Below are 18,370 nucleotides of genomic sequence, written 5' to 3' on the forward strand. Positions count from 1 at the left end.
AACAATTAGTAATAGGGTAAAAGGAACTACTACTATCAATAAGTAAGATATTGTAACAGACTACTGCTCACAATGAAGTAGAGGAGTATATATGTAAAATAAGTTACAAATGTAAGGCGGGACACAAGATAAGATAAACAATACAACATTATAACAAGGTTTATGGTACATTAATAAATAATCTAGAGAAAATTTATAACTGGTAGAAAGTAAATTTTTTCTCGCTTGCATTGAAATTTCAACACACAACTTTCCAAGAAGAGACTTAGCTCTGTCAAAATTTTAGGTCTGGTACTAATTTTATATTAACCACAACAGAGCAGAAAGTAAAAAAGAAGTCCATAAATGGAAAAAAAAGTTGTTAAGATTTGAGTGTGATGCTATGTCATCACTAAAAGCATGCACAGTATAAGTGCTATCTTACGTCAATTTCGCCTCAACTTTCCAAAGTATCTAAAGAATCAAGAGTTATACTCTTATACAGAATGGGTAATGCTGAATATATAAAACTGTACTTAGGAAACTCGGGCAATAGCCTCAGACCACAGGGCACATACAGCTTCTTCTGCATTTGATCACTTGGGCCTTAGAAACACAAATGTTTCTGTGGAGTCACCACCAGACACCACACTTGCTAGGTGGTAGCCTTTAAATCGGCCGCGGTCCGTTAGTATAAGTCGGACCCGCGTGTCGCCACTATCAGTGATTGCAGACCGAGCGCCAGCACACGGCAGGTCTAGAGAGACTTCCTAGCACTCGCCCCAGTTGTACAGCCGACTTTGCTAGCGATGGTTCACTGACAAAGTACGCTCTCATTTGCCGAGATGATAGTTAGCATAGCCTTCAGCTACGTCATTTGCTACGACCTAGCAAGGTGCCATTACCAGTTACTATGGATGCTGTAAAACTTGTACCGTCAAGAGCTATGTTCACCAATTATGGATTAAGGTTAAGTATTCCAACAGCTACGACCTTTTTTGCTAAAGTCTAACTTCCTTGTTCTGTTCCAGACCTCACGCCAGCCTGCGTGAGTTTAAATGCGTGCCTTTCGGCTTCCTCATAGTGGATTGGCTGTCTTGCCAATGCCACAACAGTTTCTACAACTTCTTAAACAGTGACAATAAACTGCAGAACTCTGGGATCACGATCTAGGTTAGTGGAGTTGCAAGAGGAGTTAATTAAGACCAAATAATATGTAGAAAGGTTATCAGAAGCGTTGAAAAAATCCAGACCAAATGGAATTAAAATCAGGCCGTATATTTTATTACAGATGAAAAGAGTGGAAGTCAGTTCAAGTGTAGCCTTTGTAGCAAATAAGAAAATTAATAATACTACAGGTATTAAAGGAAACTCAAATATTATATTAAAACTGGTTTTAAAAATAAAAGAGAGATATACTGTGGCAATCGCTTGAACCTATGGACCAACACTCAGATGCTGTTGAGGTATAACACCTCTACAAATATTTACAGTTATTTCAAGCAGAATGACCTCCTCCAAACCAACAAGCACAAATTCTAAAAACCTCCATCACACAACACCCCCTTACACTTTTTTTGAATTTATTTATTTGTTTTACTCCACATACCATCCTCAAAGACAAAGATTGAGGGAATAAGGTAGATGGAATATTTCCTGATTTATCAAAACAATTCGACTTAAACTGCACCAATGTTTATTATCAAAACTATGGTGATATGGGTATCAGACAACATATGTGACTGGGTTGATGTTTTCTATGTAAACAGGGTACACCATGTTTTATCTTAGATTGAGACTCTTCAACAGAAGTACTTTCTGGTGCACACAACACAATTTATGTACCTGGAGCAGGTACATAAATACCTCAGCCAACTGTTCTCCTATAGATCTTGCATGTCATTCTGATGGACAAAGACAAATTGAACCTGGAAAGAAGTATGGAAAAGGATGATGTCCATACCACCGTTAAATCCAGCACAGCTGGAAAATCGCCAGGACACATGGGATTCCCATTGAATTCTACCATATGTACTGGGATATCATCAGTGACATCTTCACCAGTCATAAATGATGTGATTGGTGGTCATAAAATACCAGATTTTAAAAAGTAACACACTATCTTAATGCTGAAGAAAGCAGCATTGTGAAAAATAGAGGATTACAGACCTATGACACTGACTACAAAATAGCAGCACAATGCATGGCAGACAAATTAAAAGTGCTGATGAAGAAAATGATACACCCCCACCAGACATGTGCCATGCCCAGAAGGGCCACCTATGAGGCTTTAGCCAAATATAGAGAAGTCATAGGCATTACAGCAGTAAACAAATTCGACGCTGCGATTGTGCCGATGGACTTTGATATGCCTTCTCTAGAGTGAACCACGGCTATCTTTACAAGATTCTAGAAAAACTATGCCTGGATACTCTTTCATCTGAATAATAATGAATATACTTAAGAGCACCACCTCCAGGCCATAAATAAACGTCCGTAACACAAAACTGATGGAAGTTCAGAGGTTGGTGAGACAAGGCTGCCCACTCTCAGTGGCATTATTTGCAATGGCCCTGGATCCCCTGCAGCGGAAAACCAACACCATCACCGGAATCAAGTTGCCCGGCGCTACAGTGAAATGTAAAGCTTACACTGACAACATAGGATCCTTCATAAAGACAAGACAGACTTTCCAAGAATACAAGAGCCCTCCAAAATGTTGAAAAAGTGACAAGGCCCAAAATAAATCCACACAAAACTCCACTCGTATTTATCGGAAACCACAAACTTAACAAAGGGAGCACATGGTACATGAGACACACAAATGCCAGTGAAAATGGCAGCCCAAAACTGGCAATCAGCTCTACACAATATAAGAGAAATGGCAAGATCAAACGGAAACAGACTGATGAACTTATTCCAGAACACAAGTCTCATCAGCAAACAACTACTCTCAGAAGTGTGGTTTCTGGCTGTCAAACTTCCTACTGCTACCTACTAGCACTTCCAAGATCAGCAAAATTGTAATGTCCTTCTTCTATGCCCAGGCAGAATTCTTCACTACATGAAAGCGAGGCGACACAGAACAGTCTGATATTTCAGTCAATATTTGTTGATAATGTCCACTCTGGCACTTAAGTGAGTCTGTATTTGGGGTTACAAAATCAAGTCTCTTTAGCAAGCAAGCTTAGATTCAAATTATTACTATCAGCTAGTTGCATTGTTCAGTGGTTGCCACCAAAGTTGCTCATTAACAGATACTAGGTGGTCAATTCACATTTCAAAATGAATTGATATCGTTGATTGGCATAGCACATGTACAATGAATTAATTATTTCCTTCGAATGACACACGCTTCAGTTAACGCAGCATGATGTTTTGTCTGTTGAAAATTATTTCCTTTAATATTAATGTGGAATACTACATCATCATCATCATCATCATCTTTATTGTTATTCTTATTGTCCAGGGATAAGCCATACTTGGTTCACTTCTTGTGATGCTCGGTTCGAAATCATAGGACACTACTGTTTTTCCTTAACTTGGCTTTTATTAACACAGTTTTTTTTAATATGATTCACTACTATGAATGGACACACTTGTTTTTGGGCACGACGCAGTATGAAACTGAGCTATATATAAAATGACAATTTCAGGGCCTACCCTCCAAATAAATTTCTTGGCCAACCACTGCCTCATCTGTCCTTAGTCCTTTAACTGTTGTTGTTGAGTACTGTCTTCATGTTCTGCCGGTCACCAGGTACTTTTGACGAGTTTAAGCACAGCTTGTGGGTTTTCCTTGAGCACTATTGATGAGTTAACTTAAGCCATCCTGCTGCCCCCTGACCACTAATGACAAGTATAAATGTGCAACTTTGCAGGCAGCTGTGTACTGTTCATGAATTTAAGTGCACGATAGAGCTTTGAACCTATTTTTTAGCAGTTTCCCCACAGTTCTGGCTACTAAGTTGGTAGTAGTACTGTGTCTACTACGATATTATTTCACTGCATTCAATTTTACTTCATCTTACTGTTCATCAAAAATAGAATAAAAACGTTTGGGGTTACGGAAATGTCCGATTCCACCCGTACACTTTGACCAGTGACGTCACCAATATGGTGGACACGACCATTCACAACGTCTCCAATATGGCGCCTATGAGGTCATTATGTAAACATGATTACAAAATCCATAAATATAATCAAACTAACGGGACCAGCGCGGGAAATTTGGGGTTTTTGGGTGGACACACACACACACACACACACACACACACAACATAAAACCAATCAAAATTTCCCCAATTCCAATACATTCACAATATTCACAGGATTCTGTCACTTCCCTTCATCTACATAGTTCAACCACAATTGCCGATACCACAAAAGAAAAATTGACATCTAGAAAAATTGCAACACTGCGACTACACATACCATCAAAAAGGGGAATCGGACACTTCACTTGACTTATATAGGTCAACAGCAGCTCACAATACCAAAACACGTAGCTATGATGAGTCATTGGAATCGGACACTTCCCTTGACCTATATAGCTCAAATACAACTGACGATACCAAAAAAAATTAAATAAAGTACTTCCCCTAAGATACATAAATCAACCACAAGTGCTGATAACAAAACACCAACCACCAACACATGCAGTAAATAACACTGACCCAACAACACACAAATACTCCACCAATCATCATAACATGCAAACAATAGATCTAAAAAAATGGCTACTTACCACAAAAAAGTTCCAGTGCTACATACTAGGTCAGCAACCCCAATCCCCCCACCTACGCCAAACAAACAAACAAACAAAAACACATCCAAAACAAACCAGCCCCCCCCCCTCCCTCAACCTTAACCCAATTAAACTTAGAAGACATATCCATACCAAACAAAAGAAACCACAAATTAAATTAAATGACTTACCACTCGACAAACAGCAAATGACACAACAATAACATAAACACAACACAAACTTAATTCTTAACTTACTGAAACAAATTTCTGTTCTTCTATAACAGTCATGACCGATAAATGCACACTTCAAGCAGTGATAACCAAATAAACCCAATACACCACATAATAGGTGGACCATACACACACCACTTGAGGACACCTCCAACTGCAACAAGACGACAGCTACAAACACAACACACCCATAAACTAAACTCCGCACCGTCATGACGTCACACACCACAACATCCTTATGTCACGGATCAAAGACGACGGGTGGGATCGGACGCCTCTGTTTATCCAAATGTTTTTATCTTCAGCCCTTCTATTGAATATGTTGTTGTTGTTGTTCCCTTCTATTGAGGAAGAAATTATGAAGATATGAAGCATGACAGTGGGGATGAATTATTCGATGTTGATACAAGTGGTAACTCCTCCACAGATTCTGACCATGACAGTCTTGAAGTCATGTACCTCAACAAGTGTAACAAGTAGTCTTGTGTCTACAAGATGTAAATGATAGTCTGTCCGAGGAAGAAAGGGTGGTGACAAATTTGACTAGAAAAAAAATCATTTTAGTCCACTTAATCACGCATTTAAAAACTTGTCCTGAGGACACAGCAATCAGCCAGGGAATGATCCACGCTCTCTGTCATTCTTCATGTTATTTTTCAGAGAAGATACTGTACTGACTAATACACAAACAGGAGGTTTGGAGTCCCTTGATGTCTGTTTTACATGTGTGAAGTGCACAGGAGTGAAAGTACTGCATACACTGCATCAGAGAGACAAAAATTATAAATGATCCTCTGTTTATGGTATTGAAATATTCATAAATCAATAAAGATATTTCATACACTTGGATTTACATTTCTTTGAAGATTTTATTGCACAATTGGCCATAAAACAGATCATTTTCTTTCATTTCATGAACTGATGGTTTTAAAGTTTCCTTGAAGTGTATGAGTCTCAGCTTTATCTTTAATAATGATAGAAGCTGAAGAAATTAATTAAAATTTGTATGACAGCCATGACTTGAACCTTTTTTCAGCTTTATTCAATTGACTGTATACATACAAATAGAGCACATTAATAAGAAATGACACATTATATTTAGTTTCAGACTTTCTTTTTAAAAATTTCTCCTTTATTACATTTTGGTTGACTATCTTTTCAGTGTTGGGAGTTCATTTTGGTTTTACATTTAGGATATTTTTCCATGTGTGTTTTTTTGTAATGCTTTCAGTCTTTTTATGAAGTTTTTGAGTTAGGTTTGTTGACTTCTTTTCTCACTGATGATTAATGGCAGCAAATAAACAGTTTTATGTTACTAGTGTAGGTCGGCTCAGTGACAGAGAGCTGTGACATCTCTCCCCTGCCCCCCTCCCCGCACATCTAGTACAGCAAAGGCTGCCCCAGGCACCCCATCCCCACCGCACCTCAAGGTGGCACTCTGGAGCCAGTTGACTGTGGCCAACGAAGCTTCCAGCTGCATTTGGACTGTGGCTAACTCCTCCTGCATCCGCACACAACAGACACAGTCCCTATCCGTCTAGCTAATATGTGATTTACTATAAGAAACTTAAGGAAATCTACTGCCACACAAGGTTAACAACTACACTCTAGGTGGCAGAAACGACACTCAAAAATGAAAAACAATAAAAATTTATGGTAGAAGCTAGATCTGGTGCTTATTTTGCTGCTAGGGGCTATTAAGTGGATACTACAGGAAAAACAGTGACCTACAGTATACTGCTAGGGGCTATATAGTGAATGTTATTTATAAATGTTAAACAGTAACCAGCGGTAAACTACACCTACTGGTTATCCCTCGCATTTACAGTGTAAACAAACGTTTACGTACACGCGAAAATGGCCTAATAAAACTATAAAAACGGCTACATTCAATGTATCGAGTCTAAATGACACTAATAAACGTAAATACTGAGTATTGTGCACTACTTAATTGATGATCCCGCGCATTTAACAATGTAATTTAAGAATGTAAACAAACGTTTGCTTACACGCGAAGCTGTCCTTCGCTTTTCCTATTCAGACGCAAATAAAAACTGAAACCTTCAATTTATCAAGTCTATTTCATACTAATGCACGCAAATACTATAGAAAATACAGAAAAAACTATTAATTACATATCTCGTAACACTCACTGAAGAAGACGAAAAATTCTGCTGTTGGCCCCACGAGCGACAAGATTCACGCTGGTTAGTGGTGGGCAGGAAATCGCGTATCTGTTAGAAATCACAGTGATTGAGAAGTCGCAGATATTACAATAACAACTTTACAAAATCTAACTGCGATTTCAGTCACAGTTAGCAGTCGCAAGTAGCATTTCACATTCAATGCCGTGAGCCATCTGTTGGCCGAATTCCATACTCCTTTCTGCGATTTCAGTAACAAGTCGGGGCTAGAAGTCGCAAGTAGCAACTAAAAAGCGCAGTTAACATTGCCATCTGTAGGCCAAAATTCGTACTACGCTCGTCTCTGCGACACGCTATCGAGTTCAACTGCGATCTCTGTGACAAGTCGCAACTAAGAGTTGCAAGTAGCAACTAAAAAGCGCAGTTAGCACTGCCATCTGTAGGCCAAAGTTAGTACTACGCTCATCTCTGCGACACGCCATCGAGTGAAACTGCGATTTCCGTGACAAGTCACAACTAAGAGTCGCAAGTAGCAACTAAAAAGCGCAGTTAGCACTGCCATCTGTTGAGCAAAGTTCATACTACGCTATCGCTACCCAGTCAAACTGCGATTTCTGTGACAAATCGCAACTAAGAGTCGCAAGTAGCAACTAAAAAGCGCAGTTAACATACTTTTCCTAGTGCTATCTGTTGACCGACGTACGTACTTCGATATGAGAGCCTTGTGCCTCACGAGATCGATGTGCTGTGTGTGCATATGAAGGGCTTATTTCAATAGTGGTACAAGTCCATTTTTGTTCATTTTGAGCTACAGAGTCGTAAAGTTAAATGACCGCTGAAAAATCTGCAGTTGAGATAACAGAAATATTCAAGCATATGGCTTCTTGCTAGAGATGAACCTTTATTTATGTTTGTTTGGATCATTAATTTCAGAAGCATTATAGACAGAAAAGTGGAGGTAATGGACTTGTACCACAATTGAAATAAGCCCTTCATATTATATGACGACATGCACATTCAGCACCAGCTATGGTTGGTCAAATACTGCTGTGACTCTGAATGTATTATATTAATAAGAAGCAACATTGCCTTTTTCTCCTGAAAATATCAAGTAACGTAACAAATGTGTTTGATTCTGCTTCCAATATGACAGTTTTGGTTAATACTCCACATGCCTACAGGACTTTGCAATGTTAACACAGCAGAACTCAGACATCTGTATAAGTGTAGTGAAATGAAAACAGTCATATGAATGCCTCACTTTTGTTCCGACACAGTTCAAGACTAGGGAGAAAAGTTTTACACCTGGTGTTCTACATGGCAACTTCACACACAAGAACTTTTTGCCGACACTACTACCACCTACATAAGTATGCTTTTCCTGTGTTACTTTCAAGTAATGCACTTAAGCTATTCCCGATTTAACTGGAAGATCTGTACTTCCCACTTTCACATCAACAGCCTCAAAATCCATATTGTAGACTTCGGGATATGTTACAGGTCAGTGTCACACCAAGATTGTGGAGAAAGGGGGGGAGGGGGGGGGGGGGCGGCGGCATGTCACTCTCCAACAAGTGTTTACCAATAAGTAAGTGGCGGAAAATTAGGGGTATTGGACGGCTTAACATGTGGAAAATTAGATTTTTATTATTCACTCACTGTATTTAACATTTATTATGCCTTTAAAATCGCACAACTTCAATAAAACACAGTTTAATCATTCACACACTTATTTCACAATTATTTCACTTTTAAACTGCAAATCCTCTAAGAGCTGTCTTGAATCTTCACGAGTCTCTCTCAACAGCCTCAGATACGTACAGATACGTACAGCAACCAGTAATCAGAGTCAGAACTGCGTCTGCAAAAACACAAGGATTATTAAACAATTTTTGCTGTCACTAATTACTAGCAATATAATTGACAGAGTAGATTGCTAATATTTGCTATAATGAATGTCACATTTGCAAGAACGATTTCACTGAAGTAATTAAGTCCATCGAAACGCTTAGAAACTAACCTCTCGTCTGACGAAAACGGTCTAAAGACGCAGTGACAATTTCTTCTGATCTGTTGACAATGATATTTTGAGTTATTACTTTACTGAGTGACTGAAATGTAGTTCAGGTACCTGTGAGCATAACAATATGTTAGAATTCATTTTCTAAACACGAACTATTACGGTACTGTACGGCTACTTGCATATTAATTACACTATTAATATTTTCACAGTTGTTTCTTTAATACAAAATTAAAGCCAACGGAAGAAAAAACGTAAAACATACTTGCCAATGACAGGTTTGTTGCGATGCAATTTTCTGTGTTGACAGATGTAACTCTTTCATACGGTGGTAAGTCGCAGAAATCGCAGGAGTCACAGAAATAGCAGAAGTAGCAGCAGGCACAGAAATCGCAGAAGTAGCAGAAATCGCAGAAATAGCAGTGGCGGAGGGATACACAACCTATGTTCCTTAACTGCGACAATTACAGTTAAGAATAACAGATACTGAAAAGTAGCATTCACAGAAATCACTGATATCGGAAAATCGCAGTTTAGCCCATCACTAACGCTGGTTTTGAATGCATCTGCTGGTTCTGTGATACTGTCACCCTTCGTGTACTGTGTAGTCAGCAGCAACCTCATGGTGTTGTGGAAATTTGTGTGTGACATTCTCCAGGTAATTTATAAGCGTTTATAAACTGCAAATAAGAATAAGTGAAGAAATGTGTTTCGCAAGTAAATTAACATGGTACTTAATTTCTATCACAGTAACAGTTTAGTTTGATGAGTGTAATAGTTCGCGAATATCTTGTGATGACTCTGCTGTTTGAGGCTGCTGTCTTTCTTATGTTTTAATTTTTAATGGGTACATAAGGATGAGATTTTATTCTGTATTTAATTGTGATCACATCACCTATAGTGTGCTTGGTGACGGTGTGTGAATGTTGTAATTTTTCAGGTTATGTTCATAACTAGTAAATACCTGAGTTGTTAGTGCTTGTTTTTGGTCTGACCGGTAAAATCGCTACGTGTATCTTCGTAAAAGAAACGGCTGAGTGTGTGACGTGCTGTCAGGAGTAGTTTGTCTACGAAGTGATCTCCTCATATACTTCATGGCTAACGAGAAAAGGCGGACAGTGAAATTCAAAGGTTGTCCATGTTAGTACGGTTATTTTGACTTACTTAGCAGTAATAATGATTGCGATGATAATTTTCTGTGATGTGATGTAGACATATAGCGGCTCCAGATTTTAGGGCTAACGTAAGGATTTTTTAAAGTGCCCACAGTTACTACATCATTTCATGGGTTCAGTATGTTCGCATGAAAGGAAATGCTGCAATTCTGTTGCATTTTGTTAGTTTTCACTGTGCTTTGATTATTCGTGTCGTTAGTATTCGTGTAATCATATGTAAATACCAGTTTGTTGTAGTGTGTGGGTTTTAATGGAGTTCTGTATAAGAGTACTGTAACATCATTTACGAACTGGCGAAATACAAGGTACAGATTAACTATAATCTGTCTAACATAAAGCATTACATGTCATCAGAACTCAATAGATCATTCATCATATTTATTGTTAGTATGAAGTTGTTTCAGTAAATCAGTTTTGTTAGAAAATGCTAACCAATGTTTAATCTTGATGGTAATCAAGAATGAGAACTTCCGCATTGCAATGTGCAGTCTACAGTGCAGGTATTGGTTTCCTTTAATAGCAGGTAAAGATTCTAAAATGATGACGCTTCCTGTAAATTGGGCATACATCCGTGAATGAATACAGATGAAGTAAGTTTCAAGGTAATGCCTATGTTGAAAATGCATATTCACTCATAAACAATCCATATGTCCGGATTTTCTTCATGTCCCTATCACACTGAAATTAACACAGTGAACCAAGTATTGAATGAAATATTTGATGTTATTGAGTAATATCACTGCAATCTATTGACTGCTGTGATTGTTTGTAATGCTGAAGTTAATGCATGCACACAAAATTACACATCTTCCATAATTGTCACAACAGGATGGTATCCATGAACCAGTGTTACAAAGAAGCAGTAGCAACTTTAAATGCTCGGTTTCCATTGCATGTTATTTTATGATTGTTATCACTCTTCATGACCTGCAAAATGTGAATGCGTTTATATCAATGAACACACTTTTCCTCAGCCACTTTGAATCTGTTTCCTGTGTAATCACCCATTTACTGCATGCAATATATGAGTGAAAATACTGCCTTTGAACTATACCTCATGGTGAAAACAGAAACTGAGTGGGCCAAAAACTTTTCTTATCTGATTGCTTTTTCTTTTCAGACTGTAGAACTGAAGCGATGGACCAGGAGCCAACTAAGTGGATAAAAAAAGAGGAAACTGATGAAGTACAAACTGAGTTACACTTCATAGTAAGTGGCTTACTTGTATTTCTTAACAGGGTTTCATTAATTTCTGTGTGCAGTGTGATCCGTGAATACATACAATTGATGTCATACAGCTGGAAACATGAATAATTCGGTTTACTAAACTGATGAACTTACTGTCTTAAATATGACATTTTACACAGTGCATTGAAATAAGCCTTGTATTAAACCTCACATAGAATTGAGCAAGAGTTTCAATTTAATGTTTAGTAAACATGGAAAACTTTTTTAATGCACAACCCAATTATACTGATAAACTGGTTGCCATAAATTGGGTATATTCTTCTCTGATACACTTCTTTTGAATGACAACCTTAATGTGCAACTTAAGAATAATTATGACTGTAGTGAATCTTAGCAGTGCCATTAAATTTATAAATGGTATGGCTGCAGTTAATGCATTATTGCAGTGTATCATGGTATGGAATGAGAATTGTAATTTATTTACTGATAATGTAAAATAAATTATTTATAAATAATTTTGAAGTGACACTCGCATGGTCACTAATCTGAGAAGTATATTTTGTTTACTTTGAATATTTAACCATATGTAAGTAGAACTCTCAGCAGTAAAGTTAAATTTCAGACAAATATCACATGGAAGCATAAATTGTTACACAGCAGAATGAATTTGTATGTTGGCAGCAAAGTTTTGATGAAGCCATGGGGCTACACATCAAATATTGACAGGTTTGTTCATAACCACTTTCTGCATTTGCTGCACATTGTTACACATATTGTTTGTGAAACTGTCACAATGTTACAGTTACTGGTGTAAATAATCTTACATATACATGTCACTTGAAATCTGATGTAGTGCAACTGGTTGTAGGGTATTCACCTATCAGCAGCAAACAAATTCACTTGGTGCCACTAGTATTTTTATCCTGCAAATGAGAATTGAGCGCACTTACACAATCATGCAAACTACTTGTTAACTACCTGTGCTGAAAAAATCTGTTTCAACATCCATCTTGAGTGCAACTGCAGAAGTACTGGGATAGCATTAATGCAGCATTTGCATTTGAATATATTTGAGTACATCATTATAGATTATACAAACTATGTGAACATTTGACAAGCATTATCACAACAGTAATCCTAAACAATCACTGTGAGGAAATGATAGGAAAATAAATATACTAAATTTTATTAAATACAGTAAAAGAGTGGTTAGACCCAACACAGTTCAGGCTTTGGCTTTGACCCCTGATGTAATGATGGTTTGGCATTCAGGATGATATGTATGCACAACACACATCATGTAAACGAAAAGCAGTTTGAAGATCCATTGACTTTGGACCTAAACTGGAGAACTATTCAAAGGCTACAAGGTTAAAATGTGGTTCTAGACCCACTCCCCCCTTGTAACATTGGTTGTAGTGGGAGTCTGATTCATAGTGCATCTCAAGGCTTAGCCTATGTTCAAAAGTGGCAGTGTGGCTGTGAGCTGACAAAGTCTAGAAATGTGAAAGCCAAGTAAAGGATATGGTAACAAATTGATCAGTAGCACAGCCTAATGTTAACCAAAACATCCAAATGGTGCCCATAACGTAACTTTTTACCAACAAGAAGTCTTCTCATACACTGTGTGCTGTGTTAGTTGATGGACTGAACTTCCCTATGACCTTAACTTTGTATCAGTTGAAAGCCACCTTCTTTGCCAAATTAATTAAATGTCAATTTTTAATTGGTGTATATTTTGCGCATGAGCACATGCTGGAAAGTAATGACACAAAATTTCTATTCAGAAATTATTGAAGCATTTTAATTAAAACAAACTTAATATTTAACATATTTATTCTTCGTGTTTGTATATTTATTTCAAACATAGTCACCGTGGCACTGAACACCTTTCTCCCAGTGAGACACCAGGTTGTTGGTGTCGTCACTGTAGAATGCTTGACTTCGTTGGCAGACCCACAGCCTCACCTACGCTCATACTAGTTAATCACTATCAAAGTTGAGTCCCTGAAGGTGTTCTTTAAGTTTTGCAAACAGTTGAAAATTCATTGGCTCAAACTGGGTCAGTATTGAGGATGATCAATAAGAATGAATCAAAGGCGTCAGACTGTACAGTGGAGCTCGTGTGAGGCACTGTGTCACAAAAGAAGTATTGTAAACTGGTTGCAAAGCACATCCACCCCTTCTGTTGTTGTTGTTGTTGTTGTTGTTGTTGTGCTCTTCAGTGACAAGACTGGATTGATGCAGCTCTCCATGCTACTCTATCCTGTGCAAGCTTCTTCATCCCTGAGTAACTACTGCAACCCACATCCTCCTGAATCTGTTTAGTGTATTCATGTCTTGGTCTCCCTCTGATTTTCACCCTCCACCCTTCCCTCCAATACTAAATCGATGATCCATTGATGGCTCAGAACCTGTCCTACCAACCAGTCCCTTCTTCTATAGGGTGGCACACGAAATGTGTTACCATTTTGTTTTTGAATATAAACTTTATTGTCAATACAATCTGAAAGGAACATATACTACAATGAAGAGCTGTCCATGGAGATTTGTTCTAACTCAGTACATGCTCAATATGTCCACCATTTCGTTTCCTAACTTTCTTCAAAGAAAGGCTGAAGTTAGTGAGTACCCTATGGCACATGTCTTCCCTAATTTCAATGAAAGCTTAAAGAATAAGTCTTCTGAGCTCCATTAAATCACATGGACGTTTCAGGAAATTTTTTTCCCTTAGGTACCCCCAAAGAAAAGAGTCACATGGATTGAGGTCTGGACTATTAGGGGGCCAATTTTGTCAGTCATTGAAGCGACCTGGAAACCTGAGTGAAATGACCCGCATGTCGAAATGCTCATGTAAAAACTCCAACACAGTGTTTGCAGTATGTGGCCTTGATCCACCTTGCATGAATCACTGTGTGTTGAAGGGCAAGGCAGTTGCAAGAAGCTGTGGAATGAATCTATTGCGAAGCATGCTCAAATAACGTTTGCTATTCAGTTTCTTCAAAGAAAAAGGGTCCAGTAAGTCCGTGACTGGAAATTGCTGCCCACGCTGTAACCCTCGGAGAATAATGTCGTTCATGAAGCACTTGCGGGTTTTCAGTGGCCCAAAAGTGTACATTTTGTTTGTTAACCACACCATCTAAATGAAAATGCGCCTCATCTGAAAACCAAACGTTGTTGAGAGTTCCTTCCCTATCCTCCACCCACTGAGCAAACAGAAGTCTCTGCTGCTTGTGTTCTTCAGTGAGCTTCTGTGCACAGGTCATCTTGTATGGGTACATGTGGAGGCCACTTTTAAGAATGCATTGAATGGAGCGACTGGATATTCCCAGTTGCACTGCTGCCTTTCTACACAATTTCCCGGGACTTCTCTGTACATCAACTCATACTGCTTAAATATTCTCCGACGAACAAACAGGCTTAGGCCAAGGTCGCTTCGGATACAATACTGTTCCTTCCTGTACAAATTTATCGTACAACCTGTGAATGGTCTTCTTGCAAGGGACCCATCGTGTGTTAAACTGTTGTCAAAAACACCTCTGAGTCACAACAAGGCTTTTTGTTTCATGGAAAAGTAACACAATTGCCGATCGTTGCTGTGTCGTCAGTCTTCCATTGTCAGCCATTGCTGGTTACTATTCTCCTAGTGGCAGTATCATGAATTACATGTCATTTCGTAACTCTTTGTTTTTCCAAGCTCTGCTGGTACTGCTGTAGAGATCCCAGTGGAGTATCTAATGTGTGGCGTAAATTGTAAAAGAAACAATTGGTAACACATTTTGTTCCCCACCCTATAGTTAAGTTGTGCTACAAATTCCTCTTCTCCCCAATTCTATTCAGTATCTCCTCATTAGTCACATTATCTACCCATCTAATCTTCAGCATTCTTCTGTAGCACCACATTTCGAAAGCTTCTGTTCTCTTCTCGTCTAAACTATTTATCGTTCATGTTTCACTTCCATACATGGATACACTCAATGCAAATACTTTCAGAAAAGACTTCCTGACACTTAAATGTATACTCAATGTGAACAAATTTCTCTTCTTCAGAAATGCTGTCCTTGGCATTGCCAGACTACATTTTATATTCTCTCTACTTCAACCTTGGTCAGTTATTTTGCTCACCAAATAGCAAAACTTATCTACTACCTTAATTGTCTTATTATAATGTAATTCTGTCATCATCACCCAATTTAATTCGACTACATTCCATTATCCGTGTTTTGCTTTTGTTGATGTTCGTCTTATATCCCTCTTTGAATGCGCTGTCCATTCTGTTCAACTGATCTTCCAGGCCCTTTACTGTCTCTGACAGAATTACAATGTCATTAGCTAACCTCAAAGTTTTTATTTCTCCTCCCTGGATTTTAATTCCTACTGAAATTTTTTTCTTTTGTTCCCTTTATTGCTTGCTCAATATGCAGACTGAGCGACATCAGGGATAGGCTAAAACCCTGTCTCACTCCCTTCCCAACCACTGCTTCCCTTTCGCTCCTCCCCTTTTGTAACTGCCATCTGGTTTCTGTACAAATTGTAAATAGCCTTTCACTCCCTGCATTTGACGACTGCCACCTTCAGAATTGAAAGAGAGTATGCCAGTCAACATTGTCGAAAGCTTTCTTTAAGTTTACAAATACTAGAAATGTAGGTTTGCCTTTCCTTCATCTATCATCTAAGATAAATCATAGGGGCGGTATTGCCTCACGTGTTCCAACGTTTCTACGGAATCAAAACTAATCTTCCCTGAGGTCGGCACCTACCAGTTTTTCCATTCGACTGTAAAGAATTCATGTTAGTATTCTACAGCCATGACTTATTAAACTGATAGATCGGTAATTTTCATGCCTGTCAACATTTGCTTTCTTTGGGATTGCAATTATTATATTCTTCTTGAAGTCTGGGGGTATTTTGCCTGTCTCATACATTTTTCTGACCAGATGGCAGAGTTTTTTCAAGGCTGGCGGTCCCAAGGCTATCAGTAGTTTTAATGGATGTTGTCTCCTCCCAGGGCCTTGTTTCAACTTATGTCTTTCAGCACTGTCAAATTCTTCACGCAGTATCGTATCTCCCATTTCATCCTCATCTACGTTCTCTTCCATTTTCAAAATATTGCCCGCAAGTGCATCGCCGTTGTATAGACCCTCTATAGGTCTCTTCAGTATTCCAGTACGCAGTGTTTGTCTTACCCCTAGTCGTATATGCCTCTACATCCTTAAATTTGTCCTGTTACCATCCCTGTGGAGCCATTTTGTACTTCCTGTCGATCTCATTTTTGAGACGTTTTTATTCCTTTTAGCCTGCTTCATTTACTGCATTTTTATATTTTCACCATTCATCTATTAAATTCAGTATCTCCTCTGTTACCCAAGGATTTCTACTAGCCTCGTCTTTTTACCTACTTGATCCTCTGCTACTTTCACTAGTAATCTCTCAAAGCTACCCTTCCTCTTCTGCTGTATCTCTTACCCATGTCCTTGTCAATGGTTCCCTAGTGCTTTCTGAAACACTCTACAATCTCTGATCCTTTCACTTTATCCACTTTCTCTTACAATTCCTACCTTTTTGCAGTTCTTTCAGGTCTGGATAGATATCTGCCTATTACACATTACAGCCTTCTCCAAATGTCGGCAGTATCTTTCAGTCAGCAGACAAGATAGGCCTGTATGCTTTTGTGCTGCATGTGTCCCTTCATGCTTCCACTTCACTATCTCATCAGAAACAGTGGACGTAGGAATTTTCAGGACTGTGGAAAGCTCGCATACAGACGTATGACACCCTAACACCTGACCACATTCAAAGTCAATGAGCTCCGCGGAGCACCCCATTTTGCTCTCTCACGATGTATAATGACTACTGAGGTCGCTGATATGGAGTAGGTGGCAGCACAATGCACCAAATATGAAAAAGTAAGTTTTTGGGGGTGGCCCAATGCTTTTGAGCACATAGTGTATGATGAAGTTGTGCTCTGTGCAAAATTCTACCAGACGGCTTCCTCTTTCATTCCTTACCCACATTCCATATTCACCTCCTACTTTTCCTTCTCTTCCTTTTCCTACTATTGAATTCCAATCCCCTATGTCTATTAAATTTTTGTCTCCCTTCGTTATCTGAATAATTTCTTTTATCTCATCATACATTTCTTTAATCTCTTCATCATCTGGGGACCAGGTTGGCATATGAACTTGTACTACTGTGGTAAGTGTGGGCTTTGTGTCTATCTTGGCTAGATTACTGCATTCACTATGCTGTTCATAGTATCTTACCCGCACTCCTGTTTTTTATTCATTTTTAAACCCAGTCCTCCATTGCCCCTATATGATTTTGTATTTATAATCCTGTATTCATCTGACCAGAAGTCTTATTCCTCATGCAATCAAACTTAACCAATTACCACCATATTTGTCTTTACCCTATCCATTTCCCTTTTTAAATTTTCTAACCTGCCTGCCTGATTAAAGGGTCTGACATTCCATGTTCCAATTTGTAGAACATCAGTTTTCTGTCTCCTGATAACGATGTCATCCTGGAGATCTGAATGGGGGACTATTTGACTTCCGGAATATTTTACCCAAGAGGACACCATCATCATTTAATGAACAGTTAAGTTGCATCCCCTCGTGAAAAATGACGGCTATAGTTTCCCCTTGCTTTCATCCGTTTACAGTACCAGCACAGCAAGGCTGTTTTGGTTAATGTTACAAGACCAGATCAGTCATTCATCCTGACTGTCGCCCCTGCAACTACTGAAAAGACTGCTGCCCCTCTTAAGGGACCACATGTTTGTCTGGCCCCACAACAGATACGCCTCCATTGGGGTTGCACCTACGGAACGACTATCTGTATCGCTGAGGCACGCAAGCCCCGCTACCAGTGCCACAGTCTAT

General features: G+C 38.7%; 1 protein-coding gene across 2 annotated transcripts in view; it reads left to right on the forward strand.

Annotated features, from left to right (window-relative positions):
• Positions 1-9,643: 9,643 nt before the first annotated feature.
• The window catches only part of LOC126213261 (zinc finger protein 492-like), a 103,144-nt gene continuing 94,417 nt past the window's right edge, over positions 9,644-18,370 (forward strand). The window contains exons 1-2 of one of the 2 annotated variants that reach the window (XM_049940917.1): positions 9,644-9,781; positions 11,419-11,507. In XM_049940917.1, coding sequence (XP_049796874.1) covers positions 11,436-11,507 — 72 coding nt within the window. In that variant the 5' untranslated portion in view covers positions 9,644-9,781; positions 11,419-11,435. Of the gene's footprint in view, positions 9,782-10,132; positions 10,255-11,418; positions 11,508-18,370 lie in introns of those variants that run through there. The other variant, XM_049940918.1, reaches the window with a different exon arrangement.

Source organism: Schistocerca nitens, chromosome 11 (genome assembly GCF_023898315.1).
Source record: "Schistocerca nitens isolate TAMUIC-IGC-003100 chromosome 11, iqSchNite1.1, whole genome shotgun sequence".
Lineage (NCBI taxonomy): Eukaryota > Metazoa > Arthropoda > Insecta > Orthoptera > Acrididae > Schistocerca > Schistocerca nitens.